This window comes from Pezoporus occidentalis, unplaced genomic scaffold, assembly GCF_034315485.1.
Source record: "Pezoporus occidentalis ecotype Australia unplaced genomic scaffold, CSIRO_AGI_Poc_V1 ctg2, whole genome shotgun sequence".
In the NCBI taxonomy this organism is placed as follows: Eukaryota; Metazoa; Chordata; class Aves; order Psittaciformes; family Psittacidae; genus Pezoporus; species Pezoporus occidentalis.
The window spans coordinates 13,712,244-13,735,836 of NW_026913855.1; the positions used below are offsets into that span (position 1 = coordinate 13,712,244).

General features: G+C 42.1%; 1 protein-coding gene across 4 annotated transcripts in view; it reads right to left on the minus strand.

Moving 5' to 3' along the window:
* The window catches only part of ADTRP (androgen dependent TFPI regulating protein), a 35,359-nt gene extending 14,819 nt beyond the window's left edge, over window positions 1-20,540 (minus strand). The window contains exons 1-3 of one of the 4 annotated variants that reach the window (XM_062617903.1): window positions 20,122-20,540; window positions 12,674-12,808; window positions 11,112-11,213 (exon numbers count right to left, since the gene is read on the minus strand). In XM_062617903.1, the coding sequence (XP_062473887.1) occupies window positions 11,112-11,213; window positions 12,674-12,808; window positions 20,122-20,274 (390 nt within the window). In that variant the 5' untranslated portion in view covers window positions 20,275-20,540. The remainder of the gene's footprint in view (window positions 1-11,111; window positions 11,214-12,673; window positions 12,809-20,121) is intronic. The other 3 variants (XM_062617900.1, XM_062617901.1, XM_062617902.1) reach the window with 3 other exon arrangements.
* Window positions 20,541-23,593: the final 3,053 nt, after the last annotated feature.

The window sequence follows — 23,593 nt, forward strand, 5'->3', positions numbered from 1 at the left end:
ATGGAAAACTTGCGCTTAGTCGTCACTTTAAGGCTTTAGCCTGTTGCAGTGGATTTGTCCATTATGTGAAATGGATATAAGTTCTGGTTTTCATCTGACATCCAGAGGGCTACAAAGATCCTTCGGAATACATAAAATGTCTTTGCTAGTCTTTTCATTAATTTAAACACTTTCAACTACTCTAAGCTGGTTGTTCCAGCTGCATTATTGCTGTCCTAAGAGGGATTTTGTAGGATTGACCTGGTGAAATAATCCTTTGTTGAAGTGAAGAGTTTTTAGATGGGGGTTATTATACATACTTATTTCCTTAGTTTGGGACTTTTTGTTCTCAGTGAATGTTAAATAAGTGCAAGTCAGCATTATGATGCTGCCTTAATAGAAAAAGTGTGTGGTGTTCTGGGATGGTATTAACAGAAGTATTGTGTGTAAGAAAGATCTGGGAATTAGCTATGCTGCTCTGCTTGAATTGATGAGGTTTTGGCTGGCACTCTGTCTCTGATTTAGGGCACCCCATTTTGACAGGGGCAGACAATGTGGAGCATGCCCAGAAAAGGACAGCACAAACAGCAAGAAATGATGAACAGGAAATCAGTTCAAGGACAGGCATAGAAGTCAGGGCTGAATGTGTTGGTATGTTTAGAGAGAAAACGAAAATGAGGCGTTTTAAATGAGAGAGTTTCAAAGGCTTAAGAGGTTGATACAGTGATGATTGAATGGGTGAGTTTTCCATGGCCATTGCAGATATGACGAAGGGCAATTGGCTCATTTTACCTCAAGAGAGATACAGCTTCATACTGGGAAATATGCAGCAAAGGCAAGTAGGGAAATTACCATACAGGGGAGCTGGGCAAGCCCTTTTACACAAGCTAGAGGAGAAGTGTGATTCTGCCAAACCCCTCTGGGCATCTCTGACCCAGCCTCAGTTTTTCTCTACCAAGAGCTGTATGGTCTCCAAAGCTGATCCAAATGTACATGTCCAGAAACAGAGGATGAAAGTATGGAGAAAGGAGACCTATCCTCTTCTGACAGGAGCAAACTATCATGGCTAAGACCACTAATGTCTCCACTTGCTTAGCCAACTTCTGTCTCAGTCCATGAATCTTTGAGCTACCTTATAGTGCGTGAACCCCTCAGGAAAGGTGGAAGAGGAATAAAAAGCAGAGCTTTGGACCTTATTTGCAATTTCTCATTTGCCTCACAGGCATGAGTGGCACGCACTGAATGATGGCTGGAGGCACCCTGCAGCAGCACACCAACAACGTATGAGCAGCATGGTATGGTCACAGGCAGTAATAAGCTGGGGGTAGCAAGGAGAAACCCACTACTGTAACACACTCATTGGCACCACAAAGAAGAAGCAACTGATAATGGTTACAAAAGACAGTTGGGAGCACTTCCTTTTATTCTGTCTTGACTTAGAAAATGCTGATTTGCTTAACTAGTCATCTTTTGGCGAGCTCCTCCACTTACAGAGGAGCTGGAGAAAACACTCAGGGGCCCATAAATCAAAAGATGTTTGAAAGTTACTGGCAAAGCTGGAAAGTTTGGCTGCTTTTGGAAATAGCCAAGAGTTTATTGGAAGGGGTAGGCTAAAATTTCTGCTCTGCCTGATTCACATGGGCTTGAAGCTGAGCTTGGCACTGCCTACAAGAGTGCTTCCACCTCCAAGAGCAGTGGAAGAGTTCAGGAGTGGCCCTGTCTGCCCCTTGTTTTGTGAACAGTTTGTTAAAGGTCTTGGATCTACTCTGATATGGGAATAAAAAAAAAAGACAAAATTTGTTGTGGCATAGGAAAGGTGTTTTTTTTTCTCAAGTCTAAGATGACACTGGCCCATGAATTATTAAAATGTGTGCCCTGTCTTCTGTACAAATAATTGCATCCTTTAAAATATTTTGCTATATAATACTCCAATTGTATTTATTATTAGAGTTTTAGCATATTCCTACTTAGAGAGAACCACTATGTGTATCAAATCGACATGCCTTTTTGTAGGGCCATTTAAACTTGCCATGCAAATGCTTTCTTGAGGTAGATTTTTACAACAGTTCTCAGCTACTTCATGCACCCTCAGAATGAAAAGTTTTTTGGTTTAGAATTTTTCTCTTCTGGACATAAAGCTTCTTTTCCTCCCACTTCCTTCTCATGTACGCATACATCCCAGGCCCACTAAGTATGTAAGGAAAACTTCCCTTGAATTTCTGCTATCCCCGAGTCTACTGGTGACTTCATGTATTTCTGCCAAGCCCAGTTTGTCCATTAGCAGTAAAATCACAGTGGAATTTCTACAGAATAGTCAAGTATGTTTATAAGAGCAGATGCGTATTTATACAGCAGACACCAGAGGAACGTGTGGCTGGCTACAGGGTGCAAAGCCTGCCCTTTGCCTATGACATGCAGTTTGCTTTTCAAATGATTTCCTTCTCACAGCCGATAGACGTTGATTTTGGCAGCATTGTTAGTGATAGACCATATGTCATGGCTAATCATAGCTGCTGATAGGCTTTAAAGACTTCTCATATCCTTCTCAATAAAAAAGAAGTATTTTCTCATTCGAGTTATTTTTACCATAGGTCTCTAGTGCATAATCATTAAATATACTTTCAACCCTATTTAGTTGCGTTTTATGTCCTTAAACCGACAATTGTCTAAAGACTGCAGTATTTGTAGGGGCCAAATAAAAATACACAGTTTTCCCTCTTGCTTTAAAGAAAACCTAATAATTAAGCTCAGATTGACACAGATCAAAACACTGGCAAAAATTGCTGGAAACAGTGACTCATTTTTTTATTTCAATTAACAGTTTCTCAGTTTCACATATAAACAGTGAAACTGTCAAAAGTAATTATCACAGAGGGAGAAAAAAACTATTTCACTCCAAGGTAAGGAAAATGGGCTGAAACAATAGCTGTGTGTGCTGATCAGGCTGTCAGTGAACTGAACTGAATCTGAGAGATTTTTCCTTCTCTTGTCAGGAATCCTATTAGCTCTTATTTTTATGTTCTTTGAAATATTAATATATTTACTTCTCTAATGATGTCTGTTTGTTGAGGAAAGCTTTCAGCTTACAAATTTTGTAAGGACAGAAGTATCTTAAATGCCTTTTTTAAAAATTATTTATACAATGGAAAGATAAAAGTGATGGGATTTTCAAAATTATCTGAGATGTTTTGTTAACTAATCACATTTATAATCTGAATTCTGATCCCAAACGATCCTTTGTGGCTTTTTATTTTTGGCTTTTACTATGATTTTTAACTTGGGTTTGGTTTCTTTGCTTTTTACCTGACAAATTCAGGTGAATCTGAACTAGTTATAAAATTGCAACATTCGTTTTATTGATCATAAACTCTGGCATATAAATACAGTGTGGAGAAAGTTTCTGAAATATATGCTGAACTTTATCTGAAATACTGACATGTTAACTCATCTCCTGTGGAGAATTAAATTATAACATTGTCCCCTTTCTTTATTTTTGTTACCAACACTATGTTGTATGTTTCCCAGAATCTGTTTCAGGTTCATGAGTTTAAACTGAGATAAGTAGTCCTCTCTGGATATTATATCCACTGTTTGGTAAGTCCATATGGAATTTTTGCTTCCCATATTTTGAGAATTTGTGTATTTATTCAGTTATATCTTCGTTTTGCTGTTGAGAATATAAGTAAAAACAAGTTTCCTGGGGCTTAGAAGACAGGGTTGAGTAGAGGTTGTGTTCAGCTGCAGGCTTCAGTTTAGGCTGAGTTTTAAGCCTATGAATAATCTCCCCAGAGCTGCTGAGATCACTTGTACTCTTAATGAGTGTGTCTCAGTTTGACTTGGTTTGACCCCGTTTGACTCCAGAGTGAAGGAAATGATGCCTCGGTTGACCATAGCTGTTTATTTCTAATTTGTCTGCATTTACATACCCTCTGTGTCTGCTTTCCATTAACATGTGGGACTTTAGCAGGGGATTTTTCACAAACAGCTACCACTGGCCAAACTAAACTCCACTGGGCACAGTTCGACGCCATCAAGTGCTTTTGAAAAACTGCCCATGTTTCTCCTTTCAGACAAATTCCCCACAGAGCTGGTGTGCTGACAACCACTCGTGGCCAATAGTCATGCTTGTATCTTCTCCATCGCTATGTTACTGCAAAGAAAAAGTAAAAACCCACTTCAGCGCTGTCTGAAGAGGCTCATGAAGACAGTGTTCGTTAGTTGACCCTTGAGGTATTTACTCAGTTATTCAACTCTTTGTTGGGAAATGTCCTCTTGTCTATGGAAATTTCCTTGGGTTGGATGCTTTCATAAACAATTACAGCCTGTGTTATCTGAGCATAATAAAACTAAATGGCTTCCTGTCACCATAACCTCTATTTAGTTTTATACTCCTCATAATTTTCTGAATCTCTGTATGCTCTCTCCTTTCTTGGCTTCATTTTGGAGCAAGCTCCCTCTTTTGATTTATTTTGCTATGACGCTGTCTTCATTCAAATGCCTCTTTTAAAATTTTCTTTTGTAATCTGTTCTTAGACATTTTCTTCCTCACTTCACCTCTTTATTTTTCAGGGTGGGAGGTCTGTAAGTTCATTTCTTTAACTAGTACACTGCCATATTTAGCTAAAGAAATAATTCTCTCTTAGAGTCACTACCTGTCCTTTATATTCTCACCATTGGTGCATTTTCAAGGATTTATTTTCTGGGTAGAGCGGGAGGTACGAGGAGTCCTGTTACTGAGCAGGTGTGACAAATTAGTCAGGAAGCTATTGCTCAGTTTAACTCCAGCAGCACTCCTCTCTGAATGAGCCTGTCTCTGTTTCCATTTCCACTACTGTTTCTACCCTTTCCAGATCCAGATCATGCTGATTGGAAAAGCAACATTTATTTTTTTTCTCTGCTTTTCCCGAGACATGTAGTTAGTTTGGGAGCACTATTGTGACAAACATCAGACCAATTGTATGATCAAAGGGGTAAAAAAGCTTCAGAGATAACATTTCCTGCATACACACATGGATTTTTGGAAACAAGGCCCTGGCTGAATATCCTATTGCTTACTAGCAAATGGTTTATCTCTGTGTCCATGCCAGAATTTCAATTGCATTTCTCCCTGACATTTGATACGTAGTCTAAGAAACTGATGTTGCACTGCAGCTGGGAGCTGACATAAGACTGAAGTGACACATCCTCTTCTGTGGAATATTCGTCTCCAGCTGTTCCTTCATGGGGTGGGTTGCAGAGACTGCACCTGTGCACGCCGAGGTAGCAGCAGCCTGGGAGGAGTCCCTGCCATAACATGTGTCTGTGAAACACATGGTTTCTCCCTGGGGAAATGGGCTTATGTCAGCAAAAATGGAAACTTCAAAAATATATATCTGTAGCACTGGGAAAAGAGAAGTGTCTTTGCTCTTAAATGTGTGGGGTGATTAATTTCATGTGCCATACCCCTCACATACACATTCTTCTTCTTTGCCAAAAAGTGAGTTTAATTGGAAGCCTATGAATGTCCATAGTTGCCAGACAGCTTAAAATTGAGATACTGTGAAATACAAACAAATGGAAATGTTTCTTTCTTGTGTAAACAGGCAAGAATTATTAAGCTTTGAATACCAGTTGCAAGGAGAATCTTTTAAGATGGTCAAGGATGAGCCTGAGGTGGTTCTTGTGTACACTCCTGGAGTAGGAATCCAGATAGAGTAGCCAGGACAATGGGGTTCTGCTCCACACGCTGATTTTGCCACCCTTTTGGTTGGTTAATGGTGCAGCAGCTTCCTAAAGTAGTTGCAGGAAAATATAATCCTTCACACAGATGCCCTCACATAGAGTAATTTGTATTCATATAACTTATTTTCTTTTTCAGATGGAAATAAATCATACTGATTCGAAAGAACATTTCTGTTGATGTAGTTGTGTCCACACTAAGGAAGGTAAGTAATGCTTTAGCTAGGTGAGACAAACACAAGCAGCTTGTAGATACCAAAAAGCTCCAAGATGAAAAAAGAGGCTTATAAAAAGTGGAAGCAAGGACAGGTGGCATGGGAAGAGTACAGGGATGTTGTCCGGGAAGCTAGGGACCAGGTTAGGAAAGCTAAGACCCAGTTAGAATTAAACTTAGCTAGAGGTATTAAAGATAACAGGAAGGGATTCTACAAGTACATAGCAAATAAAACACAGACAGGGGAGAATGTAGGCCCCCTCAGGAAGCTCTCGGGAGAACTGGCTACACAGGATTTGGAGAAGGCTGAGGTTCTGAATGACTTCTTTGCCTCGGTCTTCACTGGCAAAGGCTCTGACCAAACCGCCCGAGTCTTGGAAGGCAGATGCAGGGACTGTGAGAATGAAGACCTTGGGCCCACTGTAGGAGAAGATCTGGTTCAAGACCATCTTAAGAACCTGAACGTACACAAGTCCACGGGACCTGATGAAATCCATCCATGGGTCCTGAAGGAGCTGGCGAATGAAGTTGCGAAGCCGCTGGTCATCATATTTGAGAAATCATGGCAGTCAGGTGAAGTTCCCGACGACTGGAAAAAGGGAAATATAACCCCCATTTTCAAGAAGGGGAAAATGGATGACCTGGGGAATTACAGACCAGTCCGTCTCACCTCTGTGCCTGGCAAAATCTTGGAGCAGATTCTCCTGGAAGACATGCTAAGGCACATGAAAATCAACAAGGTGCTTGGTGACAGCCAGCATGGCTTCACTAAGGGGAAATCCTGCCTGACCAATTGGGTGGCCTTCTATGATGGGGCTACAGAACTGATGGACAGGGGTAAGCAGTTGATGTCATCTACCTGGACTTGTGTAAAGCATTCGACACTGTCCCACACAACATCCTTGTCTCTAAATTGGAGAGACATCAATTTGATGGATGGACCACTCGGTGGATAAAGAACTGGCTGGATGGCCGCACACAAAAGGTTGTGGTCAATGGCTCAATGTCCAGCTGGAGATCAGTAATGAGTGGTGTCCCTCAGGTATCGGTGTTGGGACCGGTCTTGTTCAACATCTTTGCCAGCAAGATGGACAGTGGGATTGAGTGTGCCTTCAGCAAGTTTGCCGATGACACCAAGCTGTGTGGTTCAGTTGATACCCTGGAGGGAAGGAATGCCATCCAGAGGGACCTTGACATGCTTGTGAGGTGGGCTGATGCCAACCTCATGAAGTTTAACCATGCCAAGTGCAAGGTCCTACACCTGGGTCAGAGCAATCCCAGGCACAGCTACAGGTTGGGCAGAGAAGAGATTCAGAGCAGCCCAGCGGAGAAGGACTTGGGGGTGTTGGTTGATGAGAAAATGAACATGAGCCAGCAGTGTGCACTTGCAGCCCAGAAAGCCAACCGTATCCTGGGCTGCATCAAAAAGAACGTGACCAGCAGGTCAAAGGAGGTGATCCTGCCCCTCTACTCTGCTCTTGTGAGACCTCACCTGGAGTATTGTGTGCAGTTCTGGTGTCCTCAACATAAAAAGGACATGGAACTGTTGGAACAAGTCCAGAAGAGGGCCACGAGGATGATCAAGGGACTGGAGCACCTCCCGTATGAAGACAGGCTGAGGAAATTGGGACTGTTCAGCCTGGAGAAGAGAAGGCTGCATGGAGACCTCATAGCAGCCTTCCAGTATATATAGGGATGCTGGGGAGGGACTCTTCATTAGGGACTGTAGTGATAGGACAGTAGGTAATGGGTTAAAACTTAAACAGGAGAAGTTTAGATTGGATTTAAGGAGGAAATTCTTTCCTGTTAGGGTGGTGAGGCACTGGAATAGGTTGCCCAGGGAGGTTGTGAGTGCTCCATCCCTGGCAGTGTTCAAGACCAGGCTGGACGAGGCCTTGGGTGACATGGTTTAGTGTGAGGTGTCCCTGCCCGTGGCAGGGGGGTTGGAACTAGATGATCTTAAGGTCCTTTCCAGCCCTAATTATTCTATGATTCTATGATTCTATGGGGGGGTCTGTTGCTGTCTATCTGACAGATAAGTAATTTTTTTCCTGTGCCTCCATTTACCATCCCTCCTTTTTAATCCTCAGTTATTTAGCTTACAAGGTCTTCAGAACACACACAGTTCATAACCATGTGTCAGTAAAGTGCCTGGGACACTAAAATGACGATTTTTGTAAAGCTGAGAGGGTAACCCAGCTTCAGAATATATCAGGAAAGGAGACGGCTAAACTAAGCTGCAGCCTGACAATAAAGACAATTGTGCTTTTCACAAGAAAATTTGCCTTTTACGAGAACTGTGCCTTACAGGCTGAAAATATAAACCTCCTTTATATAATATATATGCCATTACCATTTTTGTGAACACATCTGGTCAATGTTGATGTGTATCTTTTCTTTTGTTATAGATTAAAATATTTTTGAGTGATCTCTTCTGACCCACCATTGCCCCTCTTTGTTTACCATTCAGTTCTGTCAGCCCCTTCAAAATGTAGTGCTCCCCTGTACTGCCATTCAGTTGAATAATACATGCATATTGTTTAACCCAAGTTGTCTCCAGCAGCTAGTTGCTTTCTGGAGAGTATCCAGATGTTGCTTGAAAAGAGATGACTGGGAAAGAAATAAACAATTTCACTTGATGAATTTGCAGGCATATCTTTTGCCTCAGCCGTCTTCCACTTCGAAGATCTTTTTCAAATGCAATAATTGTGCTTGAGACTTAAGTAGGTTTGTTTTTTTTTTTCCATCCATAAAACTCAAAGCTTTGTGTAAAGTTGGTAAAACATAATTATTCCAGGCAAACAGAAGTGGAAAAAAGCCTTTGACTTAAACTCAGTAAAAAGGCAGAGAGAAACTCAGGTAGTCTGGAGTATTTGGCCTCCTTCAAATATCAGCAAGATTCCTTTCTGCATTAGCCATCCTTTCTGCAAAAACCAGAGGTTTCTGCTCAGAGTGCAAAAACATGCCTAAAATGTAAACCTATCTATATGACTCTGGGCTACCAGGTGAGCACCAACACTTTCCCACTGTAAGAGCAGTAAATGTGAGAAAAATAAATGGCTAGTTCATCTTTGCAAGGAAGGTGCTGCAGCACCACTGAGAACTCAAGGAGGTTGGTATTCCTGAAGTGTTTCTGCACGATTATTTTTTAGGTTCCCTCTTCAGTTACATAAAAACATATGTTTTCCTATTTACAACTTTAAAATAGGCTGAGATAAAAAAAAATACTCCCACTGCAAATGGTGCGGCACTGACGTCTACTACTGATGCACTGATGTCTTTACCACCAAAGCCAGCTAGATGCTGCCTCAATCTGCCATAAAATGTCTGTAATCTTGGATCTATAAAGTATAGCATTGTGCAAGGAAATGAACCCAAAGAAGTGTCTGTTTGGCAATCAGAACTTGGAGATTGTCCCTTAAAGTGTCAGTAGCTCTCTGGATTTTCCTAGTATTCCCAGCGGATATTTTGTGTTGGAAGAAATAAATGCCTCAGATAAGCCTGAAGGCACCTGTTGGAAGGTGGCCCTAAATGTGGGACTGTCAATAGTGGAGATTAGTCTATGCTGGTGGCGGATGTTTTACGCTTGGTAGTGACTGGAAGGAAAATTTCCAACCCAGGAACTGTCAAGCACAAGATGTCTGCAATGTATTAAGAGCTTTAGAAATAAAATACTAGGTTGTGATTGAAGCTTGCTTTATGTGCAGTTTCTCATCAAAATAATTTTGAGGAAGAACTGTTTTCCTTTTTTAACACCTGTTTTTGACATTTCTGAAATGGAAAAGCTTTTTGTTGTTGTCATAATGACTTTACTATGAAATTTAGATGTAGGCAGGGAAGGAAAAAAGTTATAACGAATACATTTGAGCGATTCCTGCAAAGAGCTCTTGCACATGAAATAAAAATGTACATCTTAGTACCTCTCAACCTTTCCATGTCATAAACAAATGTGGAAATGGAAAGGGCAAATTCTCAGCTGTGTGCTGGGATTAAAACAAGCAGCAAAGCCCATCTCCTCTTGGCTCCACCCTGTGCCCTCCCCTTCCCCAGCACCTCCATGACTGTAAAGATTTTAAGATTCAACCAGTCTCCCATACCAAATGCCGGACCTGAAACCAGCATGATGCTGAGGGCTCAAGGAATCTTTCCTTTCGGTGGGTGATGGTGTTGAGGGAGTGGTGCCTGTTTGTGTCCATGCGGAAGTTTGGACAGCCATGCAAAGACCCTGGTGGAGATGAACTGGTGGGCAGAGAGCAGGTGATGAGGTTAAAAGTGCATGATGGCTGCAGTTTATCACTCAGATATCAGTAATGCGGACATGCCTATGTGTGTTTAGATTCCAGGCACACGTGTCTGAATATGCCTGTCTAAATCAAGTGGCTGCTCAAAACCTTTATCAAGTGTCCTTGGCCAGAAACCCTGAAGCCTCCCGCATTTATCCTCAACAGGCATTGAGAGCTGCTGCAGTGGGTTGCAAAGTGTTGTACTTAAGAAATGAAGTCTGGGGAGAAATGAGTCTTCTATGTGATTATTTCATACTTCTTGGCTCCTCTGATTCAGTCTAGCGGTGAACCTCTCCCTTCTCTCCCCCTTCCCGCTAGCCCCATGAGGCCTCCCTGACCTTACAATCCACCCACGGTTTCCATGTTACTGTCAGACTCTTTACACTTGACTGATGAGAAATATGTGATTATTCAACACATCATAAAAACGGCCAGAGCAAATGAAGGAGAAATCTGGAAAGTATTTATAGCAAATCTGTAAACAATCATTGCGATTCATCTATTCAAAGCTGTGCACACATTAGCTTATTAGCTGTAGAACTGTCAGATGTTCTTTCACCTTTTTTAACAATTAAGAACTGCTCTGTTATACTCCCAGCTATTTCATATCTCATAGACTTCTCTTTGAAGAAACAATTTATTTTTTGAGCTACAATAATTGAGAAGATATTTTTAGATTCTTTTTTCCTTATTACTACACATTTCATTGACTTTTCTTGCATGCTAAAAGGCTTGTTGAGGTGACTTCAAGCACATGCCTGCTGTATACAGCTCAACATCAGATTCAGATCAGTAGGAAGGAGGAGGTGAGAAAGAAGAAGCTGTGAAACTCTTCTGGGAAGCAACACAATGCAACGGTGGGAAGCACGTTGCAGAGTCTCTCTTCCCTGCTAGAGGCAGGGGTGTTTCTTACTCACCATAGCGTGATTTAACCAGAGTGGGATGACTCCATCAAGGCTTTTGGGGTAAACCAGCTCTCGATTGTAGCTATACAGTGTCCAAAAGGATATAGACACAAACTGGAACCAAAACACAAAATGAAAGAAATTTCAAAAGGAAAGCCAAACGTAACTGATAGGTTTTGGCTAATGCTTTCATTTCTGAGGAGGCAAAACACCACCTATATGTGAAATGGTGATATTGCCAGATAAACTCATGTATCTCACATGTTACAACATAAAGAAAGGAATTTACTCTGAGGTGCAATGTTCTGTGATGATACAGCAAGAAAAACCTCCTTTATAAACAGCCAAAACTGATATTTTCTGTGGAATACTGGATTAGCTTTAAACTTTTTTTCTTTTTTTTTTTTTCCTTTGCAGATGGGATCTTTTGATGGTCCAGAAGTTCTCCTCAAGGGATTGGCTGTCAAGCCAGAGCACTTTTTCTGCTCAGTAACAAAGTAAACCAGATCTTGGTAAAACAGTTCAAATAAAACTTACCCTTATCTTCACAGTTCACATGCCTAATTCCTAAACTGCAGGTGTAAGCTGCACTGTGGGTACCTACTTCTTTCCCAACAGAGGAGGATTAACAGTGGGAGAATTTAACTACAGGAAATGAACCCTGGTATCAGTTACTGATACCTGGAAGCAGATTTGTACTTTTTTGGCCTTGCTTTGTATTTGAGCACACTTTGTGTTTGGGGTTGGAAATCAGGGATGTGAGATGCTAGAAGAAGGGGACTAGCCTGTGCTTGTCCTGAGGGCACAGTGAGGATGGCTAGTGGTGATACAGCAGCAGCAGCACAAATACTGCTATGCAGGGAAGATAAATTAGCCAGTAGCTCTGTAGTCCCTGGCAGGACATTTTAGTGAGCCAGCTGGCTGAGCTGCCTGTAGACCAGATTTAAGCAGTACTTCTCAGCCCTTTGAGATTCAGAGGTAGCTGCAGGCTTTACTCACACAGAGCATACCTATGCGTATAAGTAACCCATCAGTTCCTGTCCAACACACAGTGCCAGATAAACAGCATTTCGATAAACATCATTGTCTGTGAGGGAGTGGGTGATCCATGGGGAATGCGAGGTAAGCTGTGACTGTAATTATTATACTTTGAATTTGTTTCTCTCCAGTGCTTATTTAAAGCCACAGTGGAGTCAGAGAAGGAGATGTGAGATTTTGCTGCCTCTTAGGTACCTTTCCATGTCTGCCTGGCCCACGCTGCCCTTTAGAGAAATGCCCTAAGCTGATAAATCCACAGCTATTTGGACTGTGAGATTAACGGAGGAGTTGCACCTCATTCACCCTTTGGGGTCAATCTATGTTAGCTTGGGGGCAGCAACCCTAAAGTTTGCGCAAGAAGCTTTGCATTCAACTCTGACAGGCTCAGCACGGTTTCTTCTTCTAAAAGGTCCAAAACCATTTTCAAATCGTAAAAAAAACCCTACTGTTCTTATCTATTGTATACATGTGTGTGTTATGCTTGTACACCGAATCATTTGTGCAGACGTTATTTTTTACTTACAGAAGTTACTTACTGTGGACAGTGGGAAAGCCAGGACACTGAAAAGAAGGTCTCTGCTGGAAATTACACACTTAGCACATCGCAGTTTCTTAATTAGTCTCAACATATCAGCCAGCAAGGACACCCCATAGAAGACAGCCTGCAAAACCTAAAGTAATTACACTTAATGAGGGAAACTCATCCAGCTTTCATTAGCATGTTCCTCAATGAACTCTGTTCTTGCTCTTCAGGGAGTTGTTTTGTTCGTGAGCTGCAAGCCCACGTGAGCGAAATAGCTGTTGGCTAAATCTTTTTTACTAACTGAAACTGATTAAATAAAGTTGTTGGGGAGATAACTTTAACACTATCTCACTTAATAGAGTAAACAGAGATGTGTGATTTGATTCAGATAGCAGAGGTGGAAGGACATGTTGAAAGCCAGCTCCTTCACACTTTCTAGTAATTGTTACATTCAATGTGTGTGGGCAAGAGCAGGAAAGAACAAAATATGCCAGGAAAGCATAATTCTGTAAAGCAATTGCTAGATCGTTTCTCCCACCATTTTGCCAACACAGGGCTTTCTTTCCAGGGACTCATGGTGCAATTGATCTCAGTGTGAAGTAGCTAAAAATGCTCTAACATGAGAATTAGGTGCAAAAGTTATCAAAACCAGAACTTCTTTTGCTGAACTCAGAGGCCTTTCAGGGAAGGATTTCAAGCTCTTAGAAGCAGAGATCTGGACTTCACTAACTAATACTGAGTAGGTTAAAGTATTTATAAATAATGAATTTGGAGATGGGGGGTTGGGGGGGAGTTGTCTTTTGGTTTTGGTTCTTTCTTTCTTTAAATCATTTACAAGTAATGAGGTAGGCTTGTTTGGGAGGGTGCTGGGAGGATTTGGTTAAGAATTAGGTAAGTGCACAGTGACAAAATAGAATTCCACAAATTGTGTGTGAAATTGTCACAGTATTGTGGTTTAAGCCAATATTGCTTTACCAATTACTTTGTTTTCTGTCCTAATGCTACACAGGAGATCAAGCTGAACCACGGTTCAGACACACACAGGCAAAGCCTTGCAGAAAACTACTTCTTCCACAACCTTGCATTCAGCACTGAATCTAGTTCAGTTCTGTTAACTTACAGGATGGACTCTTTCAGTCTATGTTCTCCCAGAGTGATGCAATATGGGAAATGCAGCTTACTGCAAACGCTGGACCAGCTAGCAATGCTTAAATGGAAAGAGGCTGTGTCACAGCTTTCAGGATGAGATCTCTTTTGCCATGATCTTACTCTGAATCAGATATTTATTTAGAGCAGTGACTGAAGATGTGGCTGGTTACTTCAGCAGTTCCTGAAGGAGGCAAGAAGGGTGGTGCTTGAGAGGGGACAGAATTAATGCAATGATTTTCCATCAGAAATTACTTTATTATCAAACTATCTCGGGGAAGGAGGGGACTGTGATTTCACCATTCCCATTGTCAAACAAGGGTTTCTGTAAGCTTTAGTTTACAGAGACTAGGTCTTCCTGCAGAGCAAAGTGACCGTAGTTTGCATAACCAAAGTATCCTTGCAGCTATCTGTAACCATCCCCATCCATTTTGTTGCTTCCCAGCAAAAGGAAAAGATACATCCTTCTTTATCCATCCCTTACACAGTTCTGACGGTGCCCACAGTAGACTGCAGCATGTCCCCCATCTCTGCACAGACCCACAGAGGTGGAGGTGCTGACGCAGGCTGGGTGACTGGCCCAGGGTCACCCAGGATAAGGTATTGGAGATCATGCACCACTCAGTTCAGCTGCAAAGCCTTGTGTTTCCTCTCAAGAGCATGGGGTGAACAGCCACATTTTTGCATTAAAAAAAAAAAACCAAGCAGTTTCATCAGAACCCACATATGGTTTAGTTCAATTCTGAGGCACCCAAACCAGCTCTTTTAAATGTGGTTTTCTCTCTCCCCATTATCACAATTAGCCTCTGTAGCTGCAGACACAATTTCAGCCCACAGAGATTCAGCCCTCCAAGTCACGAATCTAGTTCAGAAAGTCCATACTGAGGCACAGTGTACTTAGACCCAAACACATGTCCAACCCAAACATCTGTCCCAGTCCTTAGCCTCACCAAGACACCAGAACCAAGCTCCTGAAGAGCTAAGAAAAGCCTGGTAACAAGCAGACACTCTTATTACACCCTGTAGAGTCAGCAGTAACTTTCTGTGAAAGCATGAAAAATGAACATGAGGGTAGTGACAGACTGGTGACACAGGGTGACTAATTGCCAATAAAGCAATTAGGGGGAGGCCTGGTTCCCAGAGGATGGGGCTATTATTATCTTGTTCATGGTCAGCCTTACATTAATCATGGGACAGGGATAGGCTGCTTCTTCCCCCTCCTTCAAAACTGACTAAAACAAACATTGCTGAAAAGAAACAGTCCCAAAATAGCCACATTCTCAGTCTGGTAAATATTCTGTCATATGCAGGGAAAGATAATTTTATCGTCCATATGGAAACCGCTTATCAGAATGTGTAACCTGACCCATTTCTCTGACAGGACATGGAGAACAGCTCCTGAAGAAGTTTGAACTCAGTCTCAGGAGCTTGTTTTGGCGCTGCTCACAGTTCTACCCTTGTCCATTTCTGTGAGTCCGTAGGGGGTTCGGTCAGTTTGTGGTCACCCTGTACTTCCAGGAGCAATGGAAGTGTATACAAGTAATTTTCAAGCCAGAAAACCTGAACCTAGTTAGAACCATCCCTAGTAACGCTCAGTCTGGCAGGGTACATTGCTCGTAGACTAGAATCAGAGGTCCAAACCTGTGCTTTTCCAGGCTTATTCCTGTAAGAAAGGTGCATCCAAATCTCACAGCCCTTCATTAGTGAGAAAATGTTGACTTTTTTTTAAAAAAAAAGACATGAAAACATCAAATTATTCCAGATGTCCTGTGAATTTCCCAAACAGCAGTGCTGGCGCTCATAAATCTATTGCAGCCGCTTGTGGAATATAAATCCACTGGCTGTAAATAAAGAGCATCCCACAAAGTATTCCCACACGAACAGAAGGAAGACTGGAAGCATTCAGAAAGCTAATGATTACTCCAAAGAGGACAACATGGATATGCTAATCCCTGTTGGAGAGATGCTGCTTTCCTCAAGACCCTGCAGAGCTCCATGGCACTAGGTGCTGTAGAAACACTTAATTTGGCCAGATCGATTTTCCAAACTGAGAGTCATTGTGACAAAGACAAACTCAATTTTTATCTGCTGCAGTGATCAAAAGGGTGTTTCTGTTTAACCGACCTGACATGATTTACTTTCCTATATAAGATCTAGTCATATGTGTACATTGAAATTTCCAACTAGTACAAATAAATTGAAGCTCTGCCCGTAAGGGGGGATAAATCCAATAGTATGAGTAGGCTATTAGATATAACAGTTAACATTGAATATAAACAGACACGCATCCATTCACATGATAGTGACCTGGAAAATATGCATGCTAAATACTGTGTCTATTTTGAAATAAAATAAACCCTGCTTTTAGGAGAATTGAAAAGTATTTCAATTATGAGACAAAAATGTAAGACATAAAATAGGGCAGGAATGCAATTAATAGTTTTTAAAGGTGCAGTGTGCTCATTATACAATGATTTGCTAATAGATTTATGGCACTGAGCAGATTTTTATAAACTTGGATATTTCAGGCAACGAATGATTCAGCTTGTCCTGTTTTGTGTCACAGACAAATGAATACAGAACTGTTTTTATCTGTCATTTCTGCTTGTTCAATAATCAGTCAATGAACTCCTTTGATACAAAACCCACTTATCTATTTTTTTCCCCTACAAAAATATTTCCTTTCTAAATCTTGATTGCTGTGTTCATTAACTAGATAAATGAATCTGAACGTCAGAGCTGTAGCTCTCTTGGGAGAGCCGCATGACTACTGAGGAATTGAATGAGGTGCTAAAAGAGGGTCATGTCTATCAAATTCTTTCAGCATCCCTCCAGCAGAGCTAGGAGTCAAGCTGAATTTCCACCACTGGAAAATGCCACGTTTCCCAGTATTTCCATTTTAGATCAGAGTGAGCTGACCACAGCAGCTTTCCACAGAAGGAAATTTTTAAATGCAATTCCAAAGAACTAAGAGGAATTCTGGGGGGGAAATTTCCAAGCAACTCATCCAGCCAGTGCCAGAAGCCAGGCAATCACAGTCTGGCAGGAGACAGGCAGAGAAACTGGACAACGGCTCTGCATGCCTGGCTCTAGGAAAGCCCAGCGTGGCAGCTCAACTGAACCAGCACAGACCAGCAGGAAGCTTTTGCCTGCTCTTCTTCCCCAGGGCGGTATCTCCCATCATCCCAAGGCACCTCCTGGGACTAGGCACTTCCAAAGGTGCAGAAATGTCAAGCATCAGGTGTGCACCTTATGGTCATCTGTGGTTGACAGCCACCAGGTTCCTTCATGTCTCTCAGCAGCAACAAGAAGTGTTTTAATACCAAACCATAGGACAATTCTTCTAGGTCCTGTGGAGCTCCACTTCTCTTCCTTTTCCTCTTTTACACACCTGCTCAGGAAACTTTTATCACCTGGAGATACCAACAATCACTGTTCAGATCAGCAGCAGAAGAGGGAATAATGGCATTTCTCTCCCTGGGCCCCTTTCCTTACTGTCAATTCTTTCTTGAAAAAAACCCACATCTCTATAGAAGAAGCACTACAGCCATGGAAGAGTAATTTTGCCCACCCTGCCCCATTGCTACATTTTCTGCATGAGAGATATACAACATCTTCAGCCTAAACCATCTCCCTCCCCCTTGCCTGACAGCTCTGTTTAAGTGTTGGGATCAGATCAGTAAGTGGTTAAAAAATAGGAGACAAAGAACTGGAGAAGTGGAGCAAGGGCCCCTGCTCACAGAGTTTTAATGAGACCTGAGCCGTTCAGCAGATCCATAAATGAGCTGGGGAAGAGAGCAAACACTGAGGGGGTAAAGCTTTGTAAATCTTTTTTTTTTTTTTTTCCTTCTGTCAAAGCAAAGCCTGACTGCAAAATTGCCAAAGAATTTCACAATACCGAGTGCCTGAGAGACCAAATAGCAGGTAAAAATCAGTGCTGGTGAATGCAATGTAATGTATTTCAGGGGAAGGAAAAAAAAAAAACCATAACAAAACAACAACAAAAAAAGCAGCTTGAATTATATTTTGTCAACAGTGGATTTTAAATTAGCTATCACCATCCAGGAAAGAACTGTTTGACCCACTGTGGATAGCTCTCCCAAATTGCCTTGCTCATCAGTCATCAAAAAACCCAAATACAGAATTAAGAATTGTTAAGAAGAAATAAACAGATAAGGAAGAACCTTTGGGCCACTGTATAAATCCACGCTGTTCTCATAGCTCAACCACTGCAGCCTGCCCTACTTACCCCTTCCTGAAACTAGAAAAACTACTGCAAAAGACAACAAGGATGCTTTAATAAAAGAAGCAGCCCTTTGTGAAGATGGATGAAAAAGGCTCGGACTTCCAGCTTGCAGAAGAGAATAACCGAGGGAAAAATCTGGCAGAGATCTCTAATGAGTGGCAAAGAAAAAGTGAAGAGGGACAGATGATTAGATTGTACTACAGAAGTGAAGAGGAATCCAATTCAGTTGTCAGGAAGCAGGTTTACACCAACAAAATGAACAGCTCTTTCATACAAGGCACACTTGCCTCAGAACAGGGAAGGTACCAGAAGTATAAACAGGTATGTTTTTCCTTCAGATAGATGAAAAGAAGGCTTTGAACGGGTATTAGCTGCCTTGGCCTGGATTTATTTTCGGCTGGGTAATTTGGTACACCAGTGTGAAGTCAGAGCCATGGAGGGTTCATTTTACTCTTATACATGTTCTTGTGCAGCCTTTCGCTGATCATCCTTAGTGATGGTCACTAAGGGAAGATGGATAGTAATTTCTCAAAATACTAGGAGGTGGGTTACTTGCTTTCTACTCCTGATCTCATGCTTTAAAGCTGTGTCATATACTGAGTGATCGATCTCATTATAATGCTGCCAGGAGATGCTGTTTTGCCTGAAAGAATGGATGATATTCTAATGGGGCCAGGAGAGGAAATGGGCACAAAGTCCTTGGCTGGTGGTGTTCTGGGCTACTGACATATGTCCCAGCAGGATGAACCGAATATCTTTAAGATTGTTGGATCCTGACTATTTGATTGCTGGCTTTTCAGAAAAAATAATTTTTAAAGCATTGCAAAAAGCCTAGGTTTACTGATACAAAGACAACATAACAACAACCCATAAGTATGCCATCCTGACTGCTGTGACATATGTACCCTCATCCTTCCACAGCCAGCTTGGTCACTGAGAAGGGCTCTGTGCTTCCCTGAAGCCTGTTGTAGCCAACTCATGTGCCATTCACTGCCTCTTGGTTCCAAGTATTTCAGAGTCACAGAACGGTTGAGGTTGGAAGGGACCTAAATTTCATAACACCCTGGAGGTCTCCAAAGGTGCCACTTGGAGCTGGGGAGCCTTTAGGCTTCCATTGAACTCTACCATGGAGTATCTTCTTCTGGAGAGTAAAAGCTGAGACAAGCACACCCTGGGACAGACCTCCCACTGATATTTAACTCTGACAGTAATGAGGAAGGGACAAAAGTCTAGTCATCCTTCAGATTAGCAAGTGTCCCTGAAATTTGTGCCTTGTAGCAGCCCTCTCCACACACCCAATCTTTCCACCCCACTGACACCATTGCCACAAATCACTTATGAACCACATGCACTGTGAACAAGCTTCCCACAGGGTATCTCACGTGCTTTCATTTTGATTTCTGTCTTATGAAACATAAGTATATCAGGAGAATCAGAATACATTATGGTCTGTGTCTTCCTGTATACTTTTTCGAAATGCAGCAAGCAGTTAAAACACTAGCACTGTCAAAACACACGTAGTAATGCCACAAGTACCTCTCTCTACAGGCTGTAATTTCTTTCCCTTGTGCTCTCAACTGGTTGTCAAACTATGCATGCACTCTGAATGGCTAAATCAGCACTGTACTATGCTTTGTTTTACCTTCTCTGTAATTAGAAGGACATAAAAGGCTATTAAAAATTTGAAGTAAAATTCCAAGCAGCATCATAATGTGTATTGTTTTAAGGGTTAGATAACGTGCGTCAAACCTGCACGTCTCCTGGCTGGACATACCCTGCCTTTCTGTACCTCTCTTCACTAATAGCTTGTCTCTTTCACAAGGAGGCAGCTAGCTTCAGAGTACTTTCTGAAAGCCAAGAAGCTCACCAGCCAAGATTCTTTCTGCATAAAACCTGTGAATACACTTCACAGCACAAGCATGGATCCCTACGTAGTTTCATTTGGGGTATAAACCATTAAAGGAAGCAGTTTAACAGCAGCAAATATACCAGCTGCATATGTCTTGAGGCACAGATGGCAGACAAACAAATAGACATATTGGTATCACTGTACAACACAATTTGCTTACCAGATTGAGGACTGTCAAATATTTCCACTGCCCACCATAAAAGAACACTTCAGATGGCCGCTCTTCTGTTCTTATGTTTGTGATTGAATAGGCAATGAAAGAATACCAGACAAAAGCAAGGCAATGGTACATTGCAAGAGTAGAGATTTCCATGCTTTACCTAAGAGCAAGTGATAATCAGTCTAAAAGCAGCTTTTCTCTTAAGGTCCTCAGTCACTGTTCATGGGAAATGGCAGGACAGGAGGGTTTACTTCAGAGCTGGCTCAGAACACGTTGCCACTTTGCTCTCGTTGAAAGGAATAATCACAAGGCTGTGAACTTTGCTTCTGTTTGTTTCCCTTTTCACTGTACAGACAGGCTGGGGGAGCAGGGGGGAGAAGAAGCGGCTTATTCACCAGATTTAAATGCCTTCTCAAGATTAGCAAAGATTAGTTGCAGAGTTACATAAGTTTTGGGTTGTTTTTTTTTTTGTCAAAAGTATGGCCAGCTTTGCTGCTGGTTTTGTGTAACAGGCTGTCATGCTTTGGGTAGCAAGTGAGAAAAAGTGTCATTTTCCCCACTCGTATCTGTGGGTGCAGCCATGTCTCCAGCTCAGCTTCTGAAGCCTCTGTGACTGTTTTTCCCTTGTGCCAAAGGAAGAAATGGCAAACAACAGTCTGTGAGAGAAAAAAACAAGTTGATTTGTTGATAGGCTACGAAGGTGGCTAGGAAGTTGAGTGTATTCGTAGGCAAAGGCCCTCTGGATTGAAAATCACTGCAGCTGTTGGATTTTTTTTTTTTTTTTTTTTTATGGCATAGGCTCTGCTGCCTTTATGCTGCTCCATGGAGCTCGGATCCTTCACAGCTGTGCACGCCACATTGGCTAAACCCTGAGTTGCTTCAAAGCTCTGGCAGGGATGGAGACACAGGACAAAAGCCTTGGGTGACAAAGCGTAAGCACTGAGCAGAATATCTCCTGTATCTGCTTCTTTGCTTGCTGCCAAGCACCTTTGACAGCCCCTCTTCCCTGATGTGACATTGTTGCACCATCAGGGCAGGGGTAAAGAAAAGAACCAATATGCACACAATGACACTAAAATGAAGCAGTCAGAAAAGTTCCCATGGAAATTCTCATTTTTCCCTACCCTCCTGCCTCACCAAGTAGCCTTAATTAGCACTGGAAAACACACATGGCATTCCTTATTTGGGCTGGAGTCTGTAATTGCAGTGCTGTCAGCAGTAATGGGTCTCTGAGTGTTTCACAGGGGCCTCAGTGGGAAGCAGGTACCATGCCCAAGCCAGTGCCTGGACTTTCCCCATGGAGAATGGGGAGAGGAACTGCTCTTCTTGCCCCTGCAAAGGCTGTCCCCATGGGCAGGGCTAGGCTTTGGACAAGCAGACTGCCTTAAGGGATCTCAGGTTTTTTGTCCTTCTAACTGGCCTGCAGGCCACATTGGGCAATCTGCTGTGTTTTGATTTGGTTTTCCTCTTGCATTTTATTTCCCCCCCTGGTACCAGACATAAGGCTTCATGTGGGATGACTTCCTATGAACTCAAACAGCAATGTACATGCATGTTGGGAAACAGCCCTTACAATAAGGCACTTCAATAGTCTCCTGTGTTTCATTGAGTTCTCCTCTAATTCACATTACCCGCATCCAGATTCTCCAGGCATTCCAGGCACCACAATCCCAATGAAATATTTCTGCCTCACTTAGGGAAAATAAAGATGTAGATCCTTTTGTGCCTTTTGCGGTTGGCTGAGGTTGGAGGAGAAAACCCCTTGCCAGAAAAAAAGTTTTTTGGATTCTGACAATGTCATCAGGCTTTTCCTAAGAAAAGGGTTTTCTGGGGAAGTGGTGGGGCAGTGCTTTCATGAGCTGCTTACTTTGCTCCTCCTTGTCAAGACTCATCCCTGTGACTTAAGGTAGAAAGAGAATAGGACTATGACATGGAAGGACCTTTTTTATTAGTGATTTGCATATCAAAGGCACCAGGCAATCAGCACGTTTTCTGAGGCTTTGCTATAGTACAACTTTAAAAATGGGAAGGCATGTGCTTCTGCTTGGGAGGTGCCCAAATGCATGCAAATGAATGTAAATGTATGCAAAATGGCAAGGTATGTTTTTAATTTTCTGGAGGATCTTGGCCAGTATGGCTGGGAAGGTGTCAAGTACGGTGACAGTTTTCTGATGTGGACACCTGTCCCACAGACTGAGACCATCTGCTTTGTTTTCCCATATACAAGAAGCAAGATACATACCCTTCAGCCTAGAAAAGGGATTAAATTTGGATGCAGAAACATCGCAAAGAAAGGATGAGTGCCAGATAGGATCTAAAGTCCAACACACCACACTTCATGGAGTCTTTCTTATTTCACTGCCAGTGTGATGCAGTGAGTGAATACACTGGAAAGGTCAGATCTTACACAGTCTCTCCATCTACTGAAGGTTCAATGGAATAAGAAATTCAGCCCAAAACTTTTTTGCAGGGAGTGGAGAGAAGGAAGAAAGAAGGAGCACATCAGGTACAGCCAGATGTGCTGCTTCAGATCTAGCAGGATGGCTTAGGGAAATCTTCCATCTGCTTGGTATCAGACCCCAGTTCACATCTGCTGCTTCCCTGGAGCTGTGCCACATTTATGCACCCTGCCAATGCTTCCACTCTGCTTCATGGGCTCATCTGATTCAAGCAGCAATAGCTGACTTTGTACCGAAGCAAACTGAGAGCTCCCAGTTTGTCCAGTAACATGGTTCACTGAAGAATGGTGACAATTAGCTGCAGCTGTAAATCACCTTATATACAAATATCCTCCACTCATGGTCTCTTGTATTATTCATATTCAGGTACAGAGATGACAGCAAACAGCATAAACTGGTAGCATTTTAGACCACCATTGTCTGTTTGCAACATGACTGTGTGTCTCCACTGATGGGCATGGTATTTCCAAGCTATGAAACAGTCTCCTGTATGTCCATCATTACCATACAGTGTTTAGTTACTACCTCAGCCTGTTGCTAGCAGGGCAGCTGGTAGAAACACATATTTGTGCTTCCTCTAGGGCTGACAATTCATTTAGAGATCAGTCAGGCACCTTTCAAATACTGTTCAATATTTTTGCACTGGCAAAAATTTCCCCTCTGACAGGGTAGCATTCAATGATGACAAAACAGGCAAGAGCAAGGCAGGAAATTACTGGCAGGTGACAGTAGTTTGAGCCAGGTGGGAGGAAAAGATTCAAAGCCAAGCAAAGCCCTCAGAAAATTTTGGAGACCTAAAAAGTAAAACTGGATTTTTATATTTAGATGCTTTTTCTAGGCACAATCTAAGAAGAAGGGCCTGATACGCAACTGGAACTTGTCTCTGTCAGGGGATTTTACAGGGTAAAGAAAACACAAGGAGTTGGGTAAGTAAATTTTTGTTCTAGTTTTCTGACACTTGTTTCTATCGTCAATGCAGTTCTATTCCCTCGTGTGTGGGTTTCATAATTTAT